Raw genomic sequence first — 23292 nt, forward strand, 5'->3', positions numbered from 1 at the left:
GTCTAGATCACCCGGTGGTATCTGGCTCTCCAGCCTTTTGTTCAAGGTGGTCCGTAGTCATGGCTGACTTCCTCTCTCACTTGCAAGGTGTGGATTCAGAGGAGGCTGACCAGAACAGCTGATGACCATTGTCTAATCATGCTTTCCCTATTTGAGTAGGACGCCAGGACCTGACGGGGGAGCTGTGTGTGGTTTGCAGAGCACAGGGACGCAGCTGGAAAGCTGCACAGAGATGTGGGATACACTGTAAATAAATACCTTACAACATGCAACACTGTGTGCGTGGGTCCTTTATCCTGTCACCAGAGGTGGAAAGAGTACTCAAAATTTGTACTCAAGTACAAGTACTGTTACACTGGTTAAATTGTACTCAATTACAAGTAAAAGTACTGGTGTTAAAAAAATACTTGAGTAAAAGTACAAAGTACTGTTCTCAAAAACTACTCAGAGTATTAATTACTTTTTAACAGACTGATGTTTTATTCTGTTGTCAATAGCAGGCATTCAACTCGATTCACCAGTATAAATATTTATGTTCAAAGCACATTTTTCAGATGAACAAGGTATAGAAAGGTAACTTGTTTTGTAAATAAATGTAGATATAAAAGGAGGAATTTTGTTTGTTAAAACAATGACAAAAATGTTTCTGAACATGCGTAGAACCATTTAAACTTTTCCCCATACACTGAACAACAGGCAGGTAAGTGTCTTAAAGTCTTAGCATTTCTTTCACACTTTACTTTCTGAACCTTTTGTTCAGTTTCAGCAAGAGCTGGTTTTCTAAATTAACAGAGGCAATCCGACTTCGTTTGGCAGTGAAGAGTAGACCAGCACAGCTAAAAAGTCGTTCACACGCAGCAGAAGCAGGCAGAGCTGTGTTCAGTTTAAGAGAGAGGTTTTTGATGGCTGAGAAGGAGTGCAGCAGCTCCATGGTGTCTGTGGCACAAGCAAGATAACCATCAAGCTCAACTGCACTTTGCAGCCTTCTGGAGATTGGTCTGGAGAAGAATTCATCTTCATCAGATGACTCTCTTTGCTGATCCTCACTCTCATGCTCTGTCGTTTCAAGATGTTGTTTGATGTTGTTTGATGTATGTCAAGGCTGTAATTGCAAGTAGATAACACAATTTTGTTATTTAAATTTCAGTGATTATTCCTGAACACAAATTTAAAATCGGCAAATTCTCAAAAAGGATTGTTTAGTATTCAGGACAGACCATCAATAACTTACAATGTATTAGGTGAAATGCTCACTTAAGCATGTGTTCAAATGTAAAAATACACAAAAATGGGATCACATGAATCCTTACCAGCCTCTGTTACATCTGCTCTGTCAGTCCAGGAAGTCTTGAACTTGGGTAAGAGGACTGCAGCTGCAGCCAACTCTGGATCCTCCATCATCGCTCCAAAACGCTTTTGAAGGCCATTTTGCAGGGCTCTGATGAGTGGCACGCATGTCTTGCTTGATGTCTCCAGCCTGCTAAGTTTGGACAGTAGTTGTTGGATTACTGGCAGGAGCCATCCCATAAAGGAAGTGGACTCAGACTGAAGGATGTTTGAAGCTTTCACCAGTGGCTTCATGGTGGTACAGTACTCCCTTAGGAATGCAACTTCTGCAGGACTCAACCTGTAAGACACAACAACAAAACCCACCATGACTATAATAGGGATATTCTGATTTAATATTAAGAGTCTGCTCACGTTTTTAACCATCCATTAAGGAAAATTCACAAAATTTGAAACCATATTGGTAGGTGTCCAATTTTACTCACATTTTCACCTTGAACTCCTCACAAATGCTCCTGATGGCATCTTCCCCCTTCTCATCAATGATGCGTATTATCTTTTCAATGGCAAGGTAGGTTGAATTCCATCGTGTTGCATTGGGACGAATGATCTGTAGCTCACACTTGTCCTCTACCACTTCATTAGCCAAATGAGATCGGCCAGTTTTGTTCCAAATGGCCTGGCATTTTGCAAAGGTTGCACGGGAGAGCCTCTTGTAGGTTTCATTCATGCTCTCTGCTAGGGCAGCATCAGTTGTTGCCACAAGGTTTAGCAGGTGACATGCACATCGCTGATGAGGCGGAAGTTGATACTCCAAACCAGAGTCTTCATCAAGAATTGCACTTGCCTCATGGTAGTCCCTATGGTCAGTCAGGTCAATAGTTTCTGGGTCTGCTTCATCTTCATCTTCATCTGCATCATTTTGTGCCCCAAACATGTGGAAGGCCTTGACAAAGTTGGATCCACTATCAGTTGTGGTTCTTACAACTTTGCCTCTAATCTTGTATTGGCAATGGATATCATCAAGCGCACCAGCAAGCATGTCAAATGTGTGAGACCCTCTCAATCTTTTGCATGCTAGTGCTGCAGATCTTCTTTCCAGGGACGCTTCCTCTATCCAATGGCATGTGACTCCAAGGTAACTTTTCTGATGAGCTGACCAACAATCAGTAGTGGTAGCAACAAATTTGACTTTATCCAATTCTGCAACCAAAGTCATCTTCATGTGATCAGCAGCTTCACAGATTCTGGCACGGACAGTGGGTCTGGAGATGACTTTGGCTTGAGGTTGTAATGTGGTAACCAATTCTTTGAAAGATGGCTGTTCTACCACTGCAAATGGCTGTAGACCCTCACATATGAAATTGATGACAAGCTTGTCAACAGTTGCTTGTGGAACATGTTTGTTTGCAGCTCTCAACATCAGGTCTGGTAACTTGGCTTGTGTATTTGCTGAGAGCTTGTTTGGTGTGGCTGTGGTCTTTCGCTGTCGAGATGTTGATGCCACAGTGATATTGTACTGCTCAGTCTTCGATGGATGTTTCCTCTGTAGAGATAAATATTATCATATGTCAGGTTCATACATTACTTCATAACATCACTGTGATTAACACTAAAAGAAAACACATTTTTAAAACATTATTCAACTAGACTTGAGCTAATCTTTGATTGTTGAGCATAGTATAAAAGAGTGGTGAATTGGTCAAATCTTGCAAATATATTGCTGTATTTATTCACAAGTGTAAACCAATTTTGAACGATCATTGCAAAAAACATGAATTTCTGTATACATTCTAAGTTCTGTAATATGTATACTATCTGTAAAAAGAGTATCGACCAATGTATCAGTATCTAAATTTTTAACTCCTTTTTATCAGTATCACCCTAAAGTTTTCAGTATTAGTCAGGTCCTAAAAATACTAAGAGAGCAAAATATGTGTATCTAGCAAATCTAATTTAAGAAAAGGGATCACATACACAAAAATGCTGCCCATACAGCTAACAAATAAAACCAATCCACATTATGTTCTTTAAAAAAAAGATATCATATTGGGAAACATATAACCCTACTGATTAAGAGCCATGTCACTATGATAGACCTATATCAGGCCAATGATACTGATCAACTGATCCATCAATCGGGCTCTGGTACATGTCAGCTGAGAGCTGGAAGATTAATTTGAGATGCAGCTCAGCACTGTGTTCAAGTTTGTTTGTTTTTTTGTTTGTTTGTTTTTTTAAATAGGCCAGCTGATTGTAGGCCTGTGAGTTTTAAATGACTACAAGTTTAATTTATTGTAATGACGGTGGTTATCCAAATAATAAGCTAAAACATTCCTACGAATTGTAGCTCAGTTATGCATGCACACACGCACATTAGCTAGCTCCGTCTTATTTTAATATCAGGCTAACCAATGGCGGTGACAATATCTTAGCCAAACTAGTAACCTTAACACACATGAAAAATAAGAAAGCAATATCATACACGTATAGTTGTAAAACCTCTTACCTCAATGTGTTTTTTTAGATTAGATGCTGAAGTCTTGTAAGCTGAAATGACTGTAGAGGTCAAACAAAGTTTGCACTGCATCTGGACGCTGTCTCCTTTTCTTCCTCTGTACACGAAAAATTCCTCCAGGTATGGGCACGCGTCCTCCGTCTTTTCTACGTCGTTTTCATGGTTGACAGTGTTGTCCTCTGTCTCCATTTTGGCTTCTTTGTCTCCAAATCTTTCGTCTATAAAGTAGTTTATACTCCACCATTTAGCACCTCCAGACACCTGTGCCTGCTGCTGCAGCGGAGTTTATTCTTTGCTTACGTCTTAAATTGGCGCGGTTGCGATTGCACGGCCTTATTGGCTGCAAAAATGCAGACGAAAGGTTTGAATATTAATTCAAATTGTGGGCGTACTCAGTAGTGACTTTTGATTTTATAAGTAGCGAAGTAGATTACATGGTGTAAGTTGTACTCAAGTATGAGTAAAATTACACACTTGAAAAATTACTCGTAAAAGTACAAGTACCCAAAAAATTTACTTAATTACAGTAACGTGAGTATTTGTAATTCGTTACTTCCACCCCTGCCTGTCACACACATTATCCCACATTTATTGAAAATCAGGTTGTATGCAATCATGCAGAGCAACAGAACTTGTCACCATATGTTGCAGTTCTGTTCCATTCCTGCAGATGTAACTGGTAAAGCTGCTTGCTAGCTGTGCTGTTTGCATATTTTATACAGAATTATGCAATTATATAGGCCAGATCTAAAATTAATCAATACAGCTGCATGCTCTGTATGGAAGACTTGTCATGTGATGACTGCTAGTTCCTTTTTTCAAGCCCGAAATATCCATTGATATTTCAGGTGTTTCTTGCTTAAGTTAGCGATTTAAATTTATGTGCTTGTGTTCATTTATTTCTGCTCACTGTTAAAACATTTTTTAGATCTCTTCACATGTCACTGTTGGTTGTATGCACAAAACCTCTGAGACTTCTAGCAAAACCAAACAGTGCATTCAGATCACAAAAACAGCCAGTGTTAATGAAAACATTTTTAAGCAATAGTTATATTGCTTATCGCATCTTGCCTGCATCTCAAGACCAAAAAACAGGTGAGTCTGAGTCAATAAATGGAAAAGAAAAGAAGAGAAGAGAAGAGAAGAGAAAACTCACCTGAAAAAACACTGGGAATCTTGGTTAGAAAACTTTTCACTGTTCTGATGGGGATGCCATTTTTCTCATCCTGCATGCGTGCTATTACCTCCTCCATCTGCACAAGACAGGGACAGTGGAAGAGAAGGGAGAGTGAGTACTTTCTGTGAACTTGTATAAGTAAGTGGAGGTTGTGTGTGTGCAAGAGAGAAAGAGGTACAACAGATACAAACATGTTTCTGTGTGGTTCAGCCACGTCTCCAGGGGACAGAGAGTAAGGCGAGAAAGTTAGTGACTAACCATCACAGCTGTCAGATTTCTGCCTCTCCTTTGACAAATCTCTCTGATGTGTGTCATTTGTCACATAAAAGCACCAGTAAGCTGCACTTATTGGATTCTGCAGTCTCTATTGAATTTTGGAGTTCTAGCAGTGAATTTTTATTATTATTATCCATTGCATTATATTTATATACTCAAACCACCACATACATGAACTGGGCAGAACAGAGACAAACATTAGAAATAGTATCAGTACTGTAAAATATATTGTATTGTCTTCGGCATTAACATTAAGTTAAAATGACAAAAACAGGTGTACAGCCACATACTGGCACACATGCAAACACACAAACATTTGCACACATGGCAAAGATGGAAATGCACTGGGAGTCGTCTCGAGGGCCTGGCAGGGCAACACAAGGCAGACATGTTTCCAAGAACACCCAGAAGGGAGCAAAGCAGAGCAGAGCATAGTGCTGACGCGTCACCACAATTGGATGCCAAGCTACCTCCCTAAACTCTTCCCTCAGTGTAAAAATATACACATGGAAAATATGTACGTAGAAATCAACAGATTTTATTTGGTCCACCCACCACACAAACCTCAGTTGTAGTGATTCTATCAAGGTTTGTCCACTTTAACTCTACTATTTAATAATGGCATTATTTGTAAAATGTATGAATAGTGTGATTGCATTAAAAAGCTGCGACTTTTTTCAACCTCTCTCGACTACCATGACATGGATGACTGCAAACCTATATTGTAACTATATCGCAGTAATACTGCAAACAGGAAGATATGCAGCGTACATGACTTTTTTTTACCGATAACGTTTTAGATTTTAATTAAGAATTTTGCATTTTAATAAATGATGGACTTAATTTTTTATAAAAAGTTTATTTTAATCAAGCAGTAGACTTCCAAGCTGAACAGTCAAGCCAGAAGCACCAAAAACTGCTAATTTTCTAGTCGTTGAGCCAATAGTCATAGACTCCTGTTGGTATGCACGCAGGTGTACACACGGGTATTCACAGACGCAGACTACAGCTTTCTTGGCTGCTGCCTCAAAGCACATTGTGCGCTGTCTATCTTGCGTGCTGCACAATATCGTTTATTATTTAGTATCTACTGATATCTACTGCTAGCTAGTTTATTGTGATGGTGCTGTTTTTTTTATTATGTTGCTCTTTGTTGTTTGCTTTCTCTTCTGTTTTTTTTCTCCATACAGGTGACCCAGGTGTTTTGTTTTTTTGTTTGTTTGTTTTTTTCTTTCTTCCCCCCCTTCTCACCGTCTCTTCTCCCCTTTGGTTTTCTTTCTCTCCCTCTCTTTCCTTCATTCTTTCTCCCTGTCCTATCCCCCAGTCATGTCTGTCCCGTTTGTAGCAACTGAAAATAAAATAAATTCATAATTATAATAAAGGTCAATCAAATGGACCAATATGGCAAGGCCATGATGATCCACTTGGTAAAATAAATCCGCTTGGCATCTTTCTTGGCCTTAAGACAACAATTCTGATGGCTAAAGATCCAAACGGGACACAAAAAAAAAAAAAAAGTCATAGACTCCTGTTAAAATATCCAACTTTACAGGATCAAAATGCATGGTTCAGCATGGTAAAAAAATGCTTTCACATTTATAGGTCATGAAATTCATTAATCATTAAATTGCACCTCTTCACTATGTGTGTGCTCTATGTGTCTAATTTAGTGGATTATCTGATTAATATTATGGCTTGTTTTGTTGTACAGACTGTCCAAGATGTTTGTTTAGAATTAAACAATTAAACTAGAATTGAATTCTAGTATCATCTTAGCCCAGTAGTTAGCACTAACTGGCCAATAAGTGTGTCTTTGCAAAAGCACCCCTATTCAGTTTATGAATATGGTTCACTTCTGGCTCCAAAAAACAAAAAAACTGCATGGAGGCATCAAAAAAGCTAAAATGCTACTGTTAAACGCATGTTTTATACTGTTGTGATTCTTACCGTTGTCTTTTTTGCTTCTAACTTACCCGCCCACACAGGCACAGGTAGTGAAAACACCAGTTGTTTATGCATATCCTATGAGATGACGTTGTCCTTCTCAGTGGATATGAAGGAGTACCTTAAGTTAAATATATTTTGCTGCTATTGTCTTTTTCCCAAAAACTATGCGGCAAGTGAAAGCTCCAAAGTGCTATGTTTCGTACAGGTGTTTCACTGTAATTTATTTTCAGTGGGTTTTTTTGTATTCAAGCAAATCTAACTTTGTGTTTGGTGTTTTGACATGACAATAACTGTGCGCTACACTGAAGGGTTGTGTTGTTCTTGCAGGTCTGACTTCATCGCTCATCTCCTTCAATTTAATTTCCTCTCCATCTTTTATATAACACACATACAGTATGACTTATCAGCTCAGCTCATGAGGGAAATTCAACACAATATGAATAAATACAACTGCATTTCATATAGATGTGGGTTTTGTTTAGGTGAAAATGAATTTCTTGGCCATATCAGTGAGAAAGAAACTGTTTTGATTATGCACAAGCTATGTTAACGACTTTTTTGTTTGACAGTTCATGAGCCGGCTGTGAATGTATAATTATACGATAAAGACCCATGGCTAAAATTCTGAAGATGAAAATGATCAAAATTAGTGATTACAAGCGAACTGAGAATGACAGAGCACGTGCAAATATTAAAGAGCTGACAGATTAGTCTGGACCTAGACACCTAGAAATGGAAATAAAAATAAAAACCGGGTGAAATGCATATTTTTGTCTATTTTGTTAATCTCTTGCTCCCACAGTACCATGTGAATTACCTGTAGCACTAAAATACAGTTCTAAAAACATCTTTAATCTCTCACACATTAACAAGATCTTAGCTTTAATTAAAAAAAAAAGCTCTACCTGAACTGCTTCTGGCAATCCTCCTTGAATTTCTGTTGTTTGTTGTTGGATTTTAGTTATTCTCACATGTGAATAATATCTGGGACACCAGACGAGTTTGTATAAATAGCAATGTTACACCAATTGCATGCCGATCTTCTCCCCTAAAGGAGTCCACAGTCCAATACCCCACATTCTAATCTGAGAAATAATATTTTATTTTAATGGTCAATGCTGCAATCAGTAACTTTCACTACTTGTATTCCTCTTTCATGACTACTGGTTATTTGGAAATTTAAGGATGTGAATGTCTAAATCAAAAACAGGTAAAGTAAACTGATAGAAATGGTGGAATATCTAGCTGACTAAGAAAAATTGGAGACTTTATTGAATTTATTTTTAACATTCAGAGACTGGAGCAGTCACTACATCACTATTTGTGTAGTAATTACACAATAGTAACAATGTCAGTATTTCTGTCAAATCTAGGAGCTTGTGGCTGGACTATGAATGCAAACAAACTACGATGGAGTTACAATTTTCACAATTTTATCAATAAATTTATAAACAGTTAATTTTTTATTATGACACATATATTTCATGTAACTGCTATCTTGACCCCATTCGGTCATAAACTAATAGCGGACTGACTCCATGTTACATCGAGATGTCGCCGCCTTGATGCAACAAATTCGCTTTGAAGACAGCAACTGACTGCGAGTGGTTACAGACTTGCTCCCTGTCTCCAAAGCAACCATTTCAAAGGCAAGAAGATTGCAAGTATATTGCACATATAGTTGCAATAATTTTGGTCATGTCTAGTGGGACTGTAGAATAACAAAATGCTCAATGTCATTCTCTGTGCTTTTAAGTAGATTTTAAGTAGATTTGGTACAATGTTCAGGCTTGATTTAGAAAATCTTTCTAAATTAATCCAAAATGCATTTAGTTCATCCCTTTGGAACAATTGTACTTTACAGTGGCAACCTGTCTCAGTCTACCTTTCTCTAAAAGTTGGATGGTACTGTGAGCCACAGAGCAAACAAGGACAACAGCAACATTGATCAATACTTCACACACTCTCCCTCCTATCTCTGCAAACCGCCTACACATGGTAAAATGCCACCAGCGTGAATATTCAGGATCTAAAGCTCTTGGAGTCGGGATGCTCTCAGGCTTCATGTTGCGATGTTGCGAGGAAGAGACGGAAGTCGTTTCCACAAGAGAGAAGGAGGGGGAGCAAGAGCCTCTCTATCTCTCTCTTTCTCTGTCCCCCACCCATCCACCCACCCAGAGCTGTCTGACTGTGTCTCTGCAGCCTCTTAACAGATAAGAGTGAGTGTTTTGGCTGCACAGTGTGAATCATTGAATAATGATGGCACAGGACTCAGTACGTATGAAGTGACTAACAAAGCTCCGGATATAAGCACATACTGAGCTTCAGCACAGGGCTTCAAGCACTTCAAAGACTATCACGGAGGGTACTCAGGGTGCAATCAGAATGTTTTGAAGCACCATTTTCAGCAAAAAACATTTCAAACTAGGTTTGTAAATCAATGCTGCCCTCTTAGATTTCTTTTAGCCTCTCTTAAATGCAGCAAGCGCACTTATGAGATGGGCTATTCCTAAGAATAGCAAGTAAATAAAAGAATCATTGATTAAAAAGGTTATATAGTAAGCACATCAGCAAGGTGTCCATTAAGCTATGTTATTGAATGTCTTAAGAAATTTTTAAAAAGCTGTTTTGCTGTCGTGATGGGGAATGTTCACCGTTCATTTATAGAAACAGCAACAGCAACAACTTTTACAACAAGGTTTATCAAGTGAACCTTGGAATTCTTACCTACATGTAACTGTAAAACAATTTGGTCTAGGTGTTTTGAACCGTTTTACAGTTCAGTGACTGGATGCATTTTGGAGGGATGAGGTACCCCTGTGGGAATTAACAAACACGGCTTGAAAATTGCTGTCAGCAACTATCATCTTAACATTTGAAGCAAATTTTCCAAATATGAGTCACAGTTCACTCATTTTTGGATTATTGTACAACCTATAGGCTGCAAGAAGTGGTTTCACACTTTAACACATGATTGCTATTCATCTAGAGGTTGACCTAGATTTAAACCTCTGCACTCAATGCAGAGACATTCTTAATGGGAACATTATTACCCATATAAACTTTACATTAAACAATAAAATTACTAGCTTCCTAGCTGTGCTGCTGAGGACATTAAAACCACTCCTATTCTTCTTTTTCTCCTCTTGGTCTTGCTGTCCCTGTTGTGATGGGTGACTCTTGCTGCACCAGTTGCACGAGTTGAATAGTATTATCTTGACAGTGTTATCTGAGGACAAGGAACGATTCCTCTGAAGTACATCACTTTCACATCATGAGACGTTGCATTCGTACACACTGCACAGGCATTCTCATCATTACATGTCACACAGCGCACACAACAATTATCAATCATATTGCAAGACCGTATGCTCACAGAGAATTCAGAGATATGCACAACAGACATTATTAAAGCTTATGAACACAGAAGTTGGGGATTATTTTATTTTAAGCGCAGCATCAAAACAGGTGGATTACCCAGTCAGAGTCTGGCTGCCCAAGGCGGCAGGAGAGCAGACTGAAATGAACCTGTGGCTATATAGCATGACAGGTCTACTAGATAAAACAATCTCTGCAGTTGGTTGATCTCATTTCCTTCTGAACTGAAGTCCTTTGATCCATGAATGAGGCAGAACCTGTGGTGGAGGCTCAGAGATAACAGTTCTATTTTTTCCCTCCACAAGCAGCAGTAGTTTACAAAAACTCCAACATGTAACAATACAGTAGGTCCAAGGTCAAAAGGCATTATCTTAATGATTTTATCACTTGGAACCAAAATGCTCACGTTCACATTTTCTTTCCTTTTATTTATTTATTTGGATTTTTTTTTAAATAAGCTCAGTATTTCACAAAGAAAAACCTCTCAAAGTTGTCAATAGAAACGGATCAACTCTCCTGGACAGGTTGATGCATTTATACACCGAATGAATGTACAAATCCCATGTGGAGGATAAGAACATGTAGGCAGTGTGCTGTAAACAGTTTCTCAAAGACAAGTGAAACTTTTTTAAGATTACAAAAAATAGCAATGGGAAGCATCAACTGACAAGGACAAAACATTGTTGTGGTTCAATGCAAACAAAGTTAGTAAAAAGCTTTACACTGCAGCAGCAGCAGCACACCATTTGGGCATTCAAAAAACAAAAAAGACCCAGCAGATAGGTGAGGAAAGTTATTGAGCTGGTGCTGCCAAGGTTGTTGAATAGATGCAATGAATCTTAAGTTTCTCTGAGGTTACCATATGAGTTACCACAGCAACACAGTCTGGGACCGCTATCACAAAGACAACTTTGGCGCACTGCCACCACTCATTCAGAGAGAAAGAAAGACGGAGGATGGGGAAAGAGTGCATGTGGTGGACAAAGGCGAATGCACTTTGCATGAAACATTGCAGTTATGTCTTTGTTGTTATTTGTAATTCCACAGCTTTTTTGGCGGTATGGTAAATTGTTGTTTCATTATTGCTTACAAAACTGTTAACGTCATTATAAACTTATATACAACGTCCTCAGTTATTCATTCGAGGTAAATGTTTGCCCGCTTACCAGCAGAGCTGTTGAGTAATATGGTGGCAACCACTGAGTTTTTGTATTTATTTTATTTTTTGACCAACAAAACAAAACAGTTTATACTGCCTTAAAATAGAGAAATCAAAGAATCGTCATTGTGGTTTACTCATCACTGTGTTATGAACATGTACAATAAAAACACCGCAAAGGACTGCCTAAAATGCAATACAAAAGAACAGCCATTGCATTGATACCCACTATTCACTCATATTAATGTGTGGACAGTTCAGTAAAAGCATGATCAATAAAACATGTCCAAAATAATAGATTTTATTTATTCGGTGCACATAGGCAATTTAACATTTTTGTATTTATTAAAGCAGAAAGGCTCGGGAATTGTCTCGCTAATATGCAGAATTCAATATTTGTTTACTAGCATTGCAGTGTTACTACACATCATCAATGAATAATTTTGCTTAAGAAAAGAGACCACAGAAATGATTGATATTTTTTTCGCTAACTGTCTAAATGGAGTAATTATTCTAGCACTATGTGCCACCCACAGAGAAAAAGATCACATCTATCATCAAACATTTAGGGTTATAAAGTGGAAAAGCCCTAATATGTAATCCAAGAAAAACAGGGAGACACCCCAACAAAGCTAAATTCTCTGCACTGGTAACAGATGGTCATGTTGGGTTTGCTTTGCTCACTCTAATCTTGCATAAAGCAGCCTGATTTGAATTTCATTCAGTTTTAAATATTTTCTCAGCCCTTGTCTTAGGTTTCTTTCTAATGCCTATTTTACATTTTTATTTTCCCTTGCCTATCTTTCTTTATTCAGTCATCCCTTCAATTTTCATAGGCGTGTTGATGGGAGATTTCACATGGAGCATGAACAACAGTCTGTTTCACAGCAGGCCAAGATCACATAGCATGAGGAACAGATGCCCAGGTGAGAACACTGCCTGGGGTGAAGGCAATTAATCCGAGCTGAAGGTAAATTTCTGTTCTCTGTAAGGCAGATTCTGCAAATCACTGATTAGTCATTTAACAACATCTGGAGTTTGGTGCTTGATAAGCTTTGCTTTCGGTTGTATTCATCAATACAGCTCTGTCTCTGTGTACACAATCAGGCTCCATTGAGCCATCAGTCATATGTGAGCATCTGTTTCCTCAAATGTCCCTTCACTCCTTCCCACTTTCGAATGTTCTCTAGCGCTGAACATTTGTTTCCTCTGCCTTCTTTATTCTTCGCTGTGTATTATCGGCAATAAAATCTGCAGAACACACAATGCAGAGAAGTGGAGGATGCCAAGCTCAGAGCAAAATGCATTGCCATTTGCTGTTGCAGTGTTTATGAAATGAAATGAGAATTATTCCTGCTCGGTTTCTGTTGTCACTTCTAATATTAATGTGTATCAAAATGTGCCATTTGGTGGTGTACAGCTTTGTCCATTTTTTTCCATTATGAGAACCGTGATAAGAAAAACCTCGGGCCATTGTGAAAGCTCGTCTTTACAGCGGCAGTATTATCATGAGCAAACCCTGGTCGACAGTGACGCACAGACAGCTTTCTTAAAACATACTTTGATTTGTTTGGGTGTTTACAAATGGTTGTTGTACACAAAGATTTCACCTGAGTATTGAAATGCTCCTTGGGGTGCGACAGGGAGCCTTTTAACGGCTTGATCTGATTTAGTTTGATTTGCTAATGGATGAAAGTGAGACTGTTGTTTGCAAGCAAACAAGCAGATCTTTGATTCCCTATGTGGTGTTATCGACTTAAGGCTACCTGAGTGGCGTGCTGTGATGGCTTCTGTGTGCTTAAATATAGTACCTTTTCTGTTCAGAGCGCTAGTAGTAAGCCAAATTTTGTTTAAAAGGATAACACTGTGAATAATTCATTATGACTCAGTGGATTGAACTAAATCAAATCACTTGAATTCTGCATTGTGCCATGCTTAAATGTGCCCTGCAGAGTGATCTTGAGTGCAGAGTGAAAGCAAAATGTGTGCATGTGTTTGGGTACTTAAAGTTTAATAAGCGTGTTGAACTCTGCAGGTCCATATTTACTATATAGGTTGGTTTTTTGTTTTTTTTTTACTATTGTTTACAAGGTTACTAACTAGCTGCCTTCCTCTTCTGTGTCTTGCAGGTGCATTGTCGTATGCAAGCATGTTACCACCACCTGCACATCAGCATAACCATGTGAAACCACAGGCAGGACGTCCCTGTTCGCAGAAACACATTTGAATATGCAGTAACAGAAAAGGTCAAAACTAAAGAAACTTTACCGCACAGTCAACTTTTCTAATGTTTCTCTCTAATGTTATATTTGCATATCAATTAAAAACAACTGTGAGGAATTTCATTTGCACTGATAATGTTGCTTTGGGTAATGAAAAGTGAAAAAAGAAAAGCCAACTGTTTAAAATAAATGAAAAATGAAAGCTAGGATAAAAGGTATTTTCTGATTTTCTTTTTTTTCCCTCACAACTACCCAAGTGGTGAATTATGCCATGAAGTGGGAGTGAATTGAATTGTCAATTACAGAAGTTTACAGATAATGGGTGACACAGACACCCACTATGCGACACAGGGGGGCGAGCAAAGGGAGGGGGGCGTTCTGGCACGATCCAGCCATTTGACATGCATCAGACAGTGCATAAATCCTGCTTTAATCCATTCAAGGAGTGACTGCAAGTCCACTTTGTATGATTCATTTCATGTTCTAAATGACAAACATCTTCTCAGCAAACCTTCGAGTTTGTTTTAAAATAGCTTAAATCACTTTTTTCTTGACAAGACTGGAAAACGTGCAAAAAGAAAATAGCATGTTTTAGGACCACTTTAGTGTCACACCCACAACTTAAGCAATCAAGCCATTATTATTTATATGTCTTGCCATCATGATGACATCTACACACAATGGTTAACATGTGAGGGGTGTACTACAAATCAATTTTAATATAGCCTTTTTCTTATAGTTGGCTTCCAAAACTCCAATAAAAGGTGCTTTTGAGGTGTCATTTCATTCTTTTTACTCACAAAATGAACAAGTGTTGCTTACATCATGTATCCCTTTGCTTATCCACCTTGGGTGGCAGGTGGCTGGAGCACATCTCAGCATTAGATGACAGGTAGGGGTACTCCCAGGACAGGCTGCCAGTCCAAAGTCAGGCTCACATACAGAGACAAACAAACACTCATGCTGACATCCACACCTACAGCTAATTTAGAATCACCAATTAACCTAACACGTCTTTGAAGTGTGGGAGGAAACTGGAGCAACTGGAGAGAACTCATGCAGGCACAGGAAGAAAATGCCACCGCCAAGAACCCACGTCCCAAAGCACTCGACCCAAGGGAAACACTGTAGGATACTCAGAAACCAACTTCAGTAGATATTCCCAGGTTTAAATAACATCACAGTAAGTGGTGCTTTCCTCTAATCAGGTGTAGGAGGTCTTTGAGTGAAAGAGAGAATTGCGAATCGCATGGTGTACGCTGTAACCTTTTTGTTATTTGTCAAGCTAATCTATCCATGGCCACACTGAGCAAAGTAAAAGTGTGGATAATTTTAAAAAGTAATAATATGCATAATTTTGGAGGGTTAAGAAATTTGGTCTACCTGTTAAAGTTGCCATTCCATGAAACTAAAGTAGCACAGGCATTTTGTTTAATAAAAGCATGACCATCTGTCTATATCATCAAATCTATTTAATGTACTACTTCTTCACTCTTTCCTTCCTTACTGGAAGTGTAAAACTCATAGCCAAAGCATTCCTATACAGCAACAGAAGCACCCGTTTCTGTTTTGTCATCTGGTTTGATGGACAGATGGTATTATCAAGATTTAAATTTGAATGCTTTCCAGATGGTTGCCAGCTGACACTTGCATTCATAATTCCCTTCTGCAAAGTATTTTCATTTACTTCTACAGTGTTTTACTTCTTACTTCTGTGTGTTTACAAGTCATGGCCTCTTTCCTTCCCAAAAACTGTCTCTTGCATATGGCTATAGAAAGATCTTTAGTATTTTCCTTGACTCCTCAACATCTCCCTCCCGAAGCGACGACCATCTACTAGAGAGAAAGAGATGCACATTGAATGAGGGATAAGAGACAAGCAGCCAGTGATGCCTTTCTTCCTTTGACATTGCTACACTTAATGCAGTCCTTTGTCCGCCAGCAGGGTTTCTGCCATCTCATGCTTTAAGTAAACAGAGCACATTTTTAGAATAATGTAAAATTCCAGAAAGACCACAATACATACTTAGGTTTCAGGGCACACTAAAGTTCCATGTCATGACTTTTTCACAATGAAATATAAATTTTTAATTTTACCATTGCTGTAACTGATGCTTGAAGGATGTGACTGTTGTTGATTTTAAGGTTGTTAGCTTAAAATCAAATAATTCAGAAGTTATTACAGTATCTAAGCATAAAACCATACAAGGAACTTTACCAATATTTCTAATGATGTGTTATTATTATAACTGTCTCTACTTATCTGTCACAGTTAAATAAACATATTTATATTAAAGGAGTTCAAATCAGTATAAACATCAGACGATTATCAGCTGTGCAGCTCAGTGTTTTAGCATTACTACCTGCAAATTTGCTGTTTTTGGCTAATATCCTTCATGTAGACATCAGTATACTTCTAAACTGAGAAAGTTGGGAAGTTATGCTACAGTACCTTCACTAATTGTCCGTTAAAATAACATTTAATGCAATAAAAAGCTACAAAGTGATTCCCTGTATCTTGTTTTTTTGCTGTAGTAGTGAATAAAGTTACACTGGCAGCCACACTGGCAGCAGTAATTATAGCAGCATGCTAATTTTAGCATTAGTGGTAGTATTGATTTTGTTGTAGGCTGGCGTAACATCTCGGTCAGTTAGTGGCGACCTTACTATAAAACAGCTTGCACTTTTATTTGCTCATAAGCGACAAACTTAAGCTTCAGCATTTTTCCAGTAGAACTGACCCCAGGGTTACACACCAGTGCAGTATTACTTCAGTTTTTACTCTAGTTAATGTTTTCCTTAATCTCATCACTGTTATGCGTTGCTTTTGAGTTATTAGCTCAACCGTCTTCACTTTTCTGTACTATTCAGTTTACTCAGTTTTCTTTCTGTTTGTCTCTGAATCTACTACAACACGGTGTTCCTGGATGGTGGTGGGATAGTGTTCCGGGGCAAGGCCTCGCTCTCTCTCTAACTCGCACTCTTACTGTCTCTCTCTCACTCTCATCTTCTTAGTGGGCGGGCAGTGGGCGCGATGACTAAGCCAAGGTTAGGCATGTGCTAGAACATAATCCACTGAAACCCAATATCCCTCCTGCCCACCTACCATGATTTCATCACTTAAACAGCAACTGTGTGCTATCATAAATTAGCAGATAAATGAAGAAGAAAGCTGCATTACTTTCAGATTGACTGTGCAAAAGTTTTCCAAGACTAAAGCATTACTGATCAGCCTAACACAATTACATATACAAAGCTATGTTTTGGTAAAATAATAACAATAGCTTTTAAATTGGTTTACAATAGGTTTTACTAGACGTTGCTGTGATTCCAGCACTTCTTTGTGGTAAAAAATTAGCAATTCTTGGCAATAAGAAAATTCATACTTAGGTGCATTTAATAATCTTGCTTTTAATTTTGACGATTAAACAGGACGGTCTGGCCATGAGAATTTGGTAGTGTTAAATGAAATCGCCCCTTCTTCATCAAGGAAAGCCATTAACAGGGTCCACTTATGGAGTCTGAGCTCCAGGGATCATGTTTAGACTAAACAGAAGGACAAGGGGAAAAAAAGAGGAAAGGGATGAGAGAAAAACAGAGAAGGGGAAGCAGGAAGGGAGGCTGGGTATGGAAACAGAACTGCGCTGGGAATAGAAAAGAAGGGAGGATGCTTTCTATTTTTAGGTCTAGATAACATGAGAGAGAAGAGGCATCACCCCCTCTCCCTCTATCCCCTCATTTCCCACATTCCTCCTTGGCACGTGCAACAGACACTCAGGACGGCTCTATGTGCCTCGAATACCAATAAGAGAGAAGCAGCTGGATACTGGCAGGCTGACATTCTTCTGCCTTCTCCTGTCTGCAGAACAGAGACAAGACAAGGGCTGGGTGTCTGACAGGACACACACATCCACACTTCAGAGGACACACCAGTCAGGATAGGCAATAAACCAATAAGGGCAGACTGTTTGACGCAAGCAACACTTGAACTATTAAGCAATGAAGATTGTAGATGATAGGCTTTGTTGAGGATTTCAAACTATCATCAGGTACAAACCATTAGTGTGGACAGGCAGAAAGAGATATGCTGTGGAACCTAAACGAATCCAAAGAAATCAAAGAATCAAAATGAGGTAACATTAAAACTTTACCACTGCCAGGTAATGTATGAGAATTGGCGTTGATGTAGTCAAGTTTTCAGATAAGTGCACGAAAAGGGATGCTGCAAACAAGAACACAGAAAAAAATGCCTCAGTTGATACATTCATGCAGGACAGCTGCCTTAATGCCAAACCTTGTCATCCACACCCTGACATATCCTCTCACTTGTTCCAATACCAGCTTATTCATGTACACACTAGGCTCCAGTGGCACAGGCTAAGGCAAGCTAAACATCAACAAATCAAGTCAGTCCAGTGCAAGGAACAGTTCCCTTGATATCCAAATGCCTTGTTAAATCTGACCTGGTCTTTTTTCCTTCCGCTTAAAGTTATAATAAAAAAAATTCTCTTTTGTCCAGCACAGACATTGTTATGTCAATATGTAAACACTGATTCACAGACTGTGTGAAAAAGAGAAAATATGATATACGCTGTGTTCTGTTATCAGTAAAGGAGAAAGGATGCTGTTATTGCTGCTTTTATCAAGAAAAAGTAGCAATAACAGCATGCAATAGATCTTTTTAAAATACATGCGACCGCCAGTGCTACCTATCAGCCTCCTAGTAATCACACCTATGGTACCAGTGAAAAAGTCCTACATCGTCTTGTTTTCATTTATCACATTCACAAGATTTTCAGAAAACGTAACCTCTGACCTCTGACCTTAACATCAAGGTCACTGAGATTCAAATTCATTCACGATTTTAGTAAATTGAAAATCCTAGATGACGTCCTTCTTGAGTTATCACATTCACAAGATTTTTAGAAAATGCGACCTCTGACCTTGAGATTAAGGTCACTGGGATTCAAACGAGTTAGAGATTTTTAGTAGCTGTTCTTATGGTATCAATTTCAAACTCTTCCATTGCCTTATTCATGGCTTGTCATCAACATGTACATGATAACGTGGTCCAATGTGTAGCGTGTGTGAAGGAGAGCGAGAGAACGCCTGAGATAAAGGCCAGTCCAAATCATTAATTGAATCAAGCAATCTGACTGGTTATTAGCTGTGACATAATAACCATACACATCTAAATCTAATTCCTTTACAACCGTGGTCTCAAGTGGGGACCTGAAAGGAGCTGGAGCTAATATTCTAGAGGTTTGCAAAATATATTGCCATTAGTCAATGCATATGTACAAAATAAGCATAATGCATCTATTATTACTTTCAAGTTATTAGTTGGTGAACAGAAATCCGTGTTATTGTGAGACGTCAATTTGTTATGAAATCACTCACGTCTGTTGGGGGCAAATAACAGTTCTGCATCATAAGATTGTGACAGGGCTTTGGTGAATAGTTATTGTTGCTAAGTGTAAATGATCTTCACTTATATTGGCTTAACTGCTTTTGTGTAGCTAGTAAATTGTTTGCTTAACATGTAAATTAGTTTGTTACCACATGGTGCATATAAAATTACACGTTTAACCTAAAGACTGAAAGATGACATGCAGAGATACATAAAATAAAGGCTGACACACATAAAAAAGCTGAATGAAAAACACTAAATGCACTGTCTTCTTTTAAAGAAAAATCAAATAAGCTACCAAATTACATGGCAATCGCCTTGCTCCATGTGCAGGCAGTCAGCAGGATCTATTTCTTTATAAAAACACTGATTTCTGAACATATGTTAAAAAGAAAAACAGCGTAAATTGAGCTGAATTGCTGTTATATTTAGGTGCATTGTATGGCCCTTAGCTGCCATGAACTTTACAATTACATAACTGCATGGACAGATTTTCAGCTAAATGTAATCCAGTAAAACACAAGTTATAATATTTACTACAGAAATGTAGCAGAGTTTTAACTATAAGTGGCAGAAAATAAAAGTATGCTAGTCATGCTCTTGAAAAAAATGTACTCAGTTGCGTCTATTGTCCCCCTTTTATTCATGTACTCACAAAAGGAAAGGATTTTGGTGAAAAATGCAGCTGATACACAAACAACACTGCAGGCTTTCATGGACTGTGCAGGACTCTAAAAGTGTATGAATGTTTTGCCCGTACACGTGGAATGGCAAAGGCACCGAAAAGCAAACATACACACACATACAAACTCATGTCCTGTCACTTTGCGCTGGACACATTGTTGAAGTGCTCGAGATAATAGCATTTGACAGACTGCTGGTGTGGTTGTCATGGGGATCTGATCTGAACAGCCACTAGCTACCACAGCAGAAACAAAACAGAGGGCAGGAGAAAGCACATCAATTCCCAGAGCATTGTCCAGGAACGTCATCTCAATTAGCAGATGAGACACTGTTAGGGGTCAGTGTCTAAGAATCAAATTATTAAAATGATGATGATCCAGATAGGAATGCCTAATGGAAGAAATTGGGTGTTGGTTAGTAAGTTAGTTGGTAATATAAGGTGTAGAAAGAACAAAGTGTAGCATTGCTTTAGAAGCGGTGTGAACCTGTGCTTTAACCCAGATGCTATCAGCACACTAGCAGACACTATTTGACAACTAAACACAGGTAGATCAGTGAGGGTAAACCTGAATTTAATGAAAACATCATTATTTTTTGCTCAAAATTTAATGTCATCCATTAAATAGTTATTAAGAAATTCCACTGAGTATGTGGTAGACCTTCAGACCACCACTGACAACCAGAAATTCATTCTGCTTGGCTAAAATAGCTCAAATAAAAGGTAAATCGAAATGTGCACATTCATATGCATTTCAATCGGCAGCACTCTTAGAATTTCTTAGATTATTATTGTTTACATTACTGTTATTAGAAAATATGCTGTTATTACAAAACTAATAGGGGCAATTTTCTTGCATGTAGATTGTAATTTGCCGCCTAATATTTTGTAGCTGGATAATTACTTGAAGTGCATCTACAATTTGATAAAATATGTATGGCCAGTAGGCTAAGTTTATTAAACCTCACATATAGCTACATAATGCTAGGAAAGCTGAGGACTGAGCAAAGTATTGGTGTGTCACATGATGGCAGTTGTGATATGTTGGCTATAAGGTAAAAGTTTAAAATACACAACACAGATGCAAATCATTAGTTGGTTACTTTTTACAGAAATGTAAAAAAAAAACCAAAAAACATCAGCAGCTTGAGTCAAGATGGCGCCGGAGCTTTGTAGACTAGGCTGTGCTGTGGATAACTGTGCCTGCTAAGCTGAACTAATGATGTGACGCTGGAAGCATCACGAGGTTGCAGGTGGAAGCTTCTCAGCGTGCAAACACCTGCGAGCTTAGGGAGTGTGTGTGTGTCTGATGAGCTCAGATCTGCGCAGCTTTAAACTAAGGTGTGTTCCTGTCTGTTAGGCGAATTAAAATGTATGTCTCAAATATATGACTATGTACCCTTTGGAACAATTGCTGCTTGACTTTTATTATTGGATTTCCGCACTGGCACTCAGTCATAGCAAGCTAATCACTGAGACATGACCGCTTCTGGGAGAACGACTCCTTATTGTTGAGAGGGGCACCAAGCTGCAGGGGGACAATCAGACCGGCACTCTCAGTTACAGTTCCAGTCAATTTGGATGAAAATGCCACATCCAATGGTTGTTTGTTTAGAGAGAGTTCCCAATAAAGCTATGAGTCACGAGTGAATCACTTCACACAGGAGGAGCGATGACTGTGCTCCACCAGGGTCTAAATACATTTCTCTCTTTTTCTCTTTGTGAGGATAAAAGCTGACTGGATTGGCTTGGGCTCTGACTAGGGTTCAGATGACTTCAAAGAGAGGCGAGGGATGTAAGAGAAGGGGACAGAGAGGCAGAGGTGGAGGGATGTTTTACGTGCGGTGCTGTCGGTGGACAAGGGGTGAGAGTGCACATGTGTGTCAGGGACCGTATGAGAAAGACAAAGATAGAAACTTAGTTTGAAATGGTGGAGTATATGAGAAACATCAAAGACCTGAATCTGAACAAAAGAGGGCCTGAGAGTGGGAGGGGAGACAGAAGGGGGAGATGGGAATGAAAGAAACAGAAATGAGAGGGCAAAGTGTGAACACCAGAGCCAGAGATGGAAACTGGGATATAAAAAAAAAAAAGTTGGGACTGAGAGAAATGTTTTCACAAGTTTACACAGACAGAGAAGACAGAGAAAGTGCAAGAATATTTTTGAAGACCGCCTTCACTTTGACTTCAAGCTGCCAAAATACACAGTAGAGAAGTAAGGTAATACAGAAAATATGTTCTTGTTTCTGTTTACTTTTTAACTCTCTTGATGAGCAAATATGATTTTTGCTTTGGCAATGATTTGAGGCTGCTATGAAGTATATACTGTTTGAAAATAGCATTCCTCACATGATTTTATTATGTTTCTGCTGAATACTTTAGTGGGTGATTTGGGACACAATGACATTTACAAAAAAAAGCAGCTAAGAGTGATTAGTTAATGGTGTTCCGGTTCAAGTATCACATAATAAATATGATGTCCAGAAAAATGATAAAGTCCCAAAACTATATCCAAACCACAAAAAATAAACTAGCATATTATAAAACAACTACTCTGTGTTATCTGTCGTTTAAAACAACAGGAAATAAAGAAAATGCAGTAGCCCTGCCCTTAATCGGTTGATAATGAATCATCAAGTATTGTACACTAAATGCATCTCACAGTTAAGAGATTTTAGAGCAAAATATATAACCAGCTTTTATACATCAGAGATGCAATCTGGGAATTTATACATAGTAGACGGTGAGTGGGAAGGAGTGAGCCTTCAGCAGAAACAACCGGTGAGTGCGTTAGAAGTAGAGACTGCATGGAAACCGTTTACAGATGGTGTTTGTAGCGATGGAGGGTCGAGAGAGGAGGGGCACAAATACAAACAAGAAGAAAGGACGGACATGCAGAGGTTTCAGATGGACAGACAGACACACTGTGACTGTAGCGAAATCAAAGAATTCAGATGTCAGCTTCATTGTTATGTCCTACATTTTAGCCTTCTGTTTTTATTTTCTCTCTGGCCCCATTAAACCCATCACACCAGAGATGGCAGTGAATTAATTTACAACTCTGGGGCACTCCTGTAATCTGTATCTAAATGTTGAGCTGGAATTAAATGACGAGACAGAAGCACTGCCTGAGTCAACCGCTATCTTAATGCCCAGGCTTCCTTGGACCATTATATAACCCTAACAGACAGGCCTAAAGACTCCAGCTGTGGCAGACGTATACAGAGAGGACCGCT

The 23292-nt window shown here is 38.7% G+C and overlaps 1 protein-coding gene across 2 annotated transcripts in view; it reads right to left on the reverse strand.

Annotated features, from left to right (window-relative positions):
- Nucleotides 1–23292, reverse strand: part of rgs7a (regulator of G protein signaling 7a) — a 56723-nt gene that overhangs the window by 24014 nt on the left and 9417 nt on the right. For both annotated transcript variants that reach the window (XM_085477378.1, XM_085477377.1), the window contains exon 3: nucleotides 4962–5058. In XM_085477378.1, coding sequence (XP_085333504.1) covers nucleotides 4962–5058 — 97 coding nt within the window. The remainder of the gene's footprint in view (nucleotides 1–4961; nucleotides 5059–23292) is intronic.

This window comes from Copadichromis virginalis, linkage group LG13 (assembly GCF_057382275.1).
Source record: "Copadichromis virginalis isolate Kocher_CV1m ecotype Utaka linkage group LG13, C_Virginalis_male_GT1.1, whole genome shotgun sequence".
Classification (NCBI taxonomy): Eukaryota; Metazoa; Chordata; class Actinopteri; order Cichliformes; family Cichlidae; genus Copadichromis; species Copadichromis virginalis.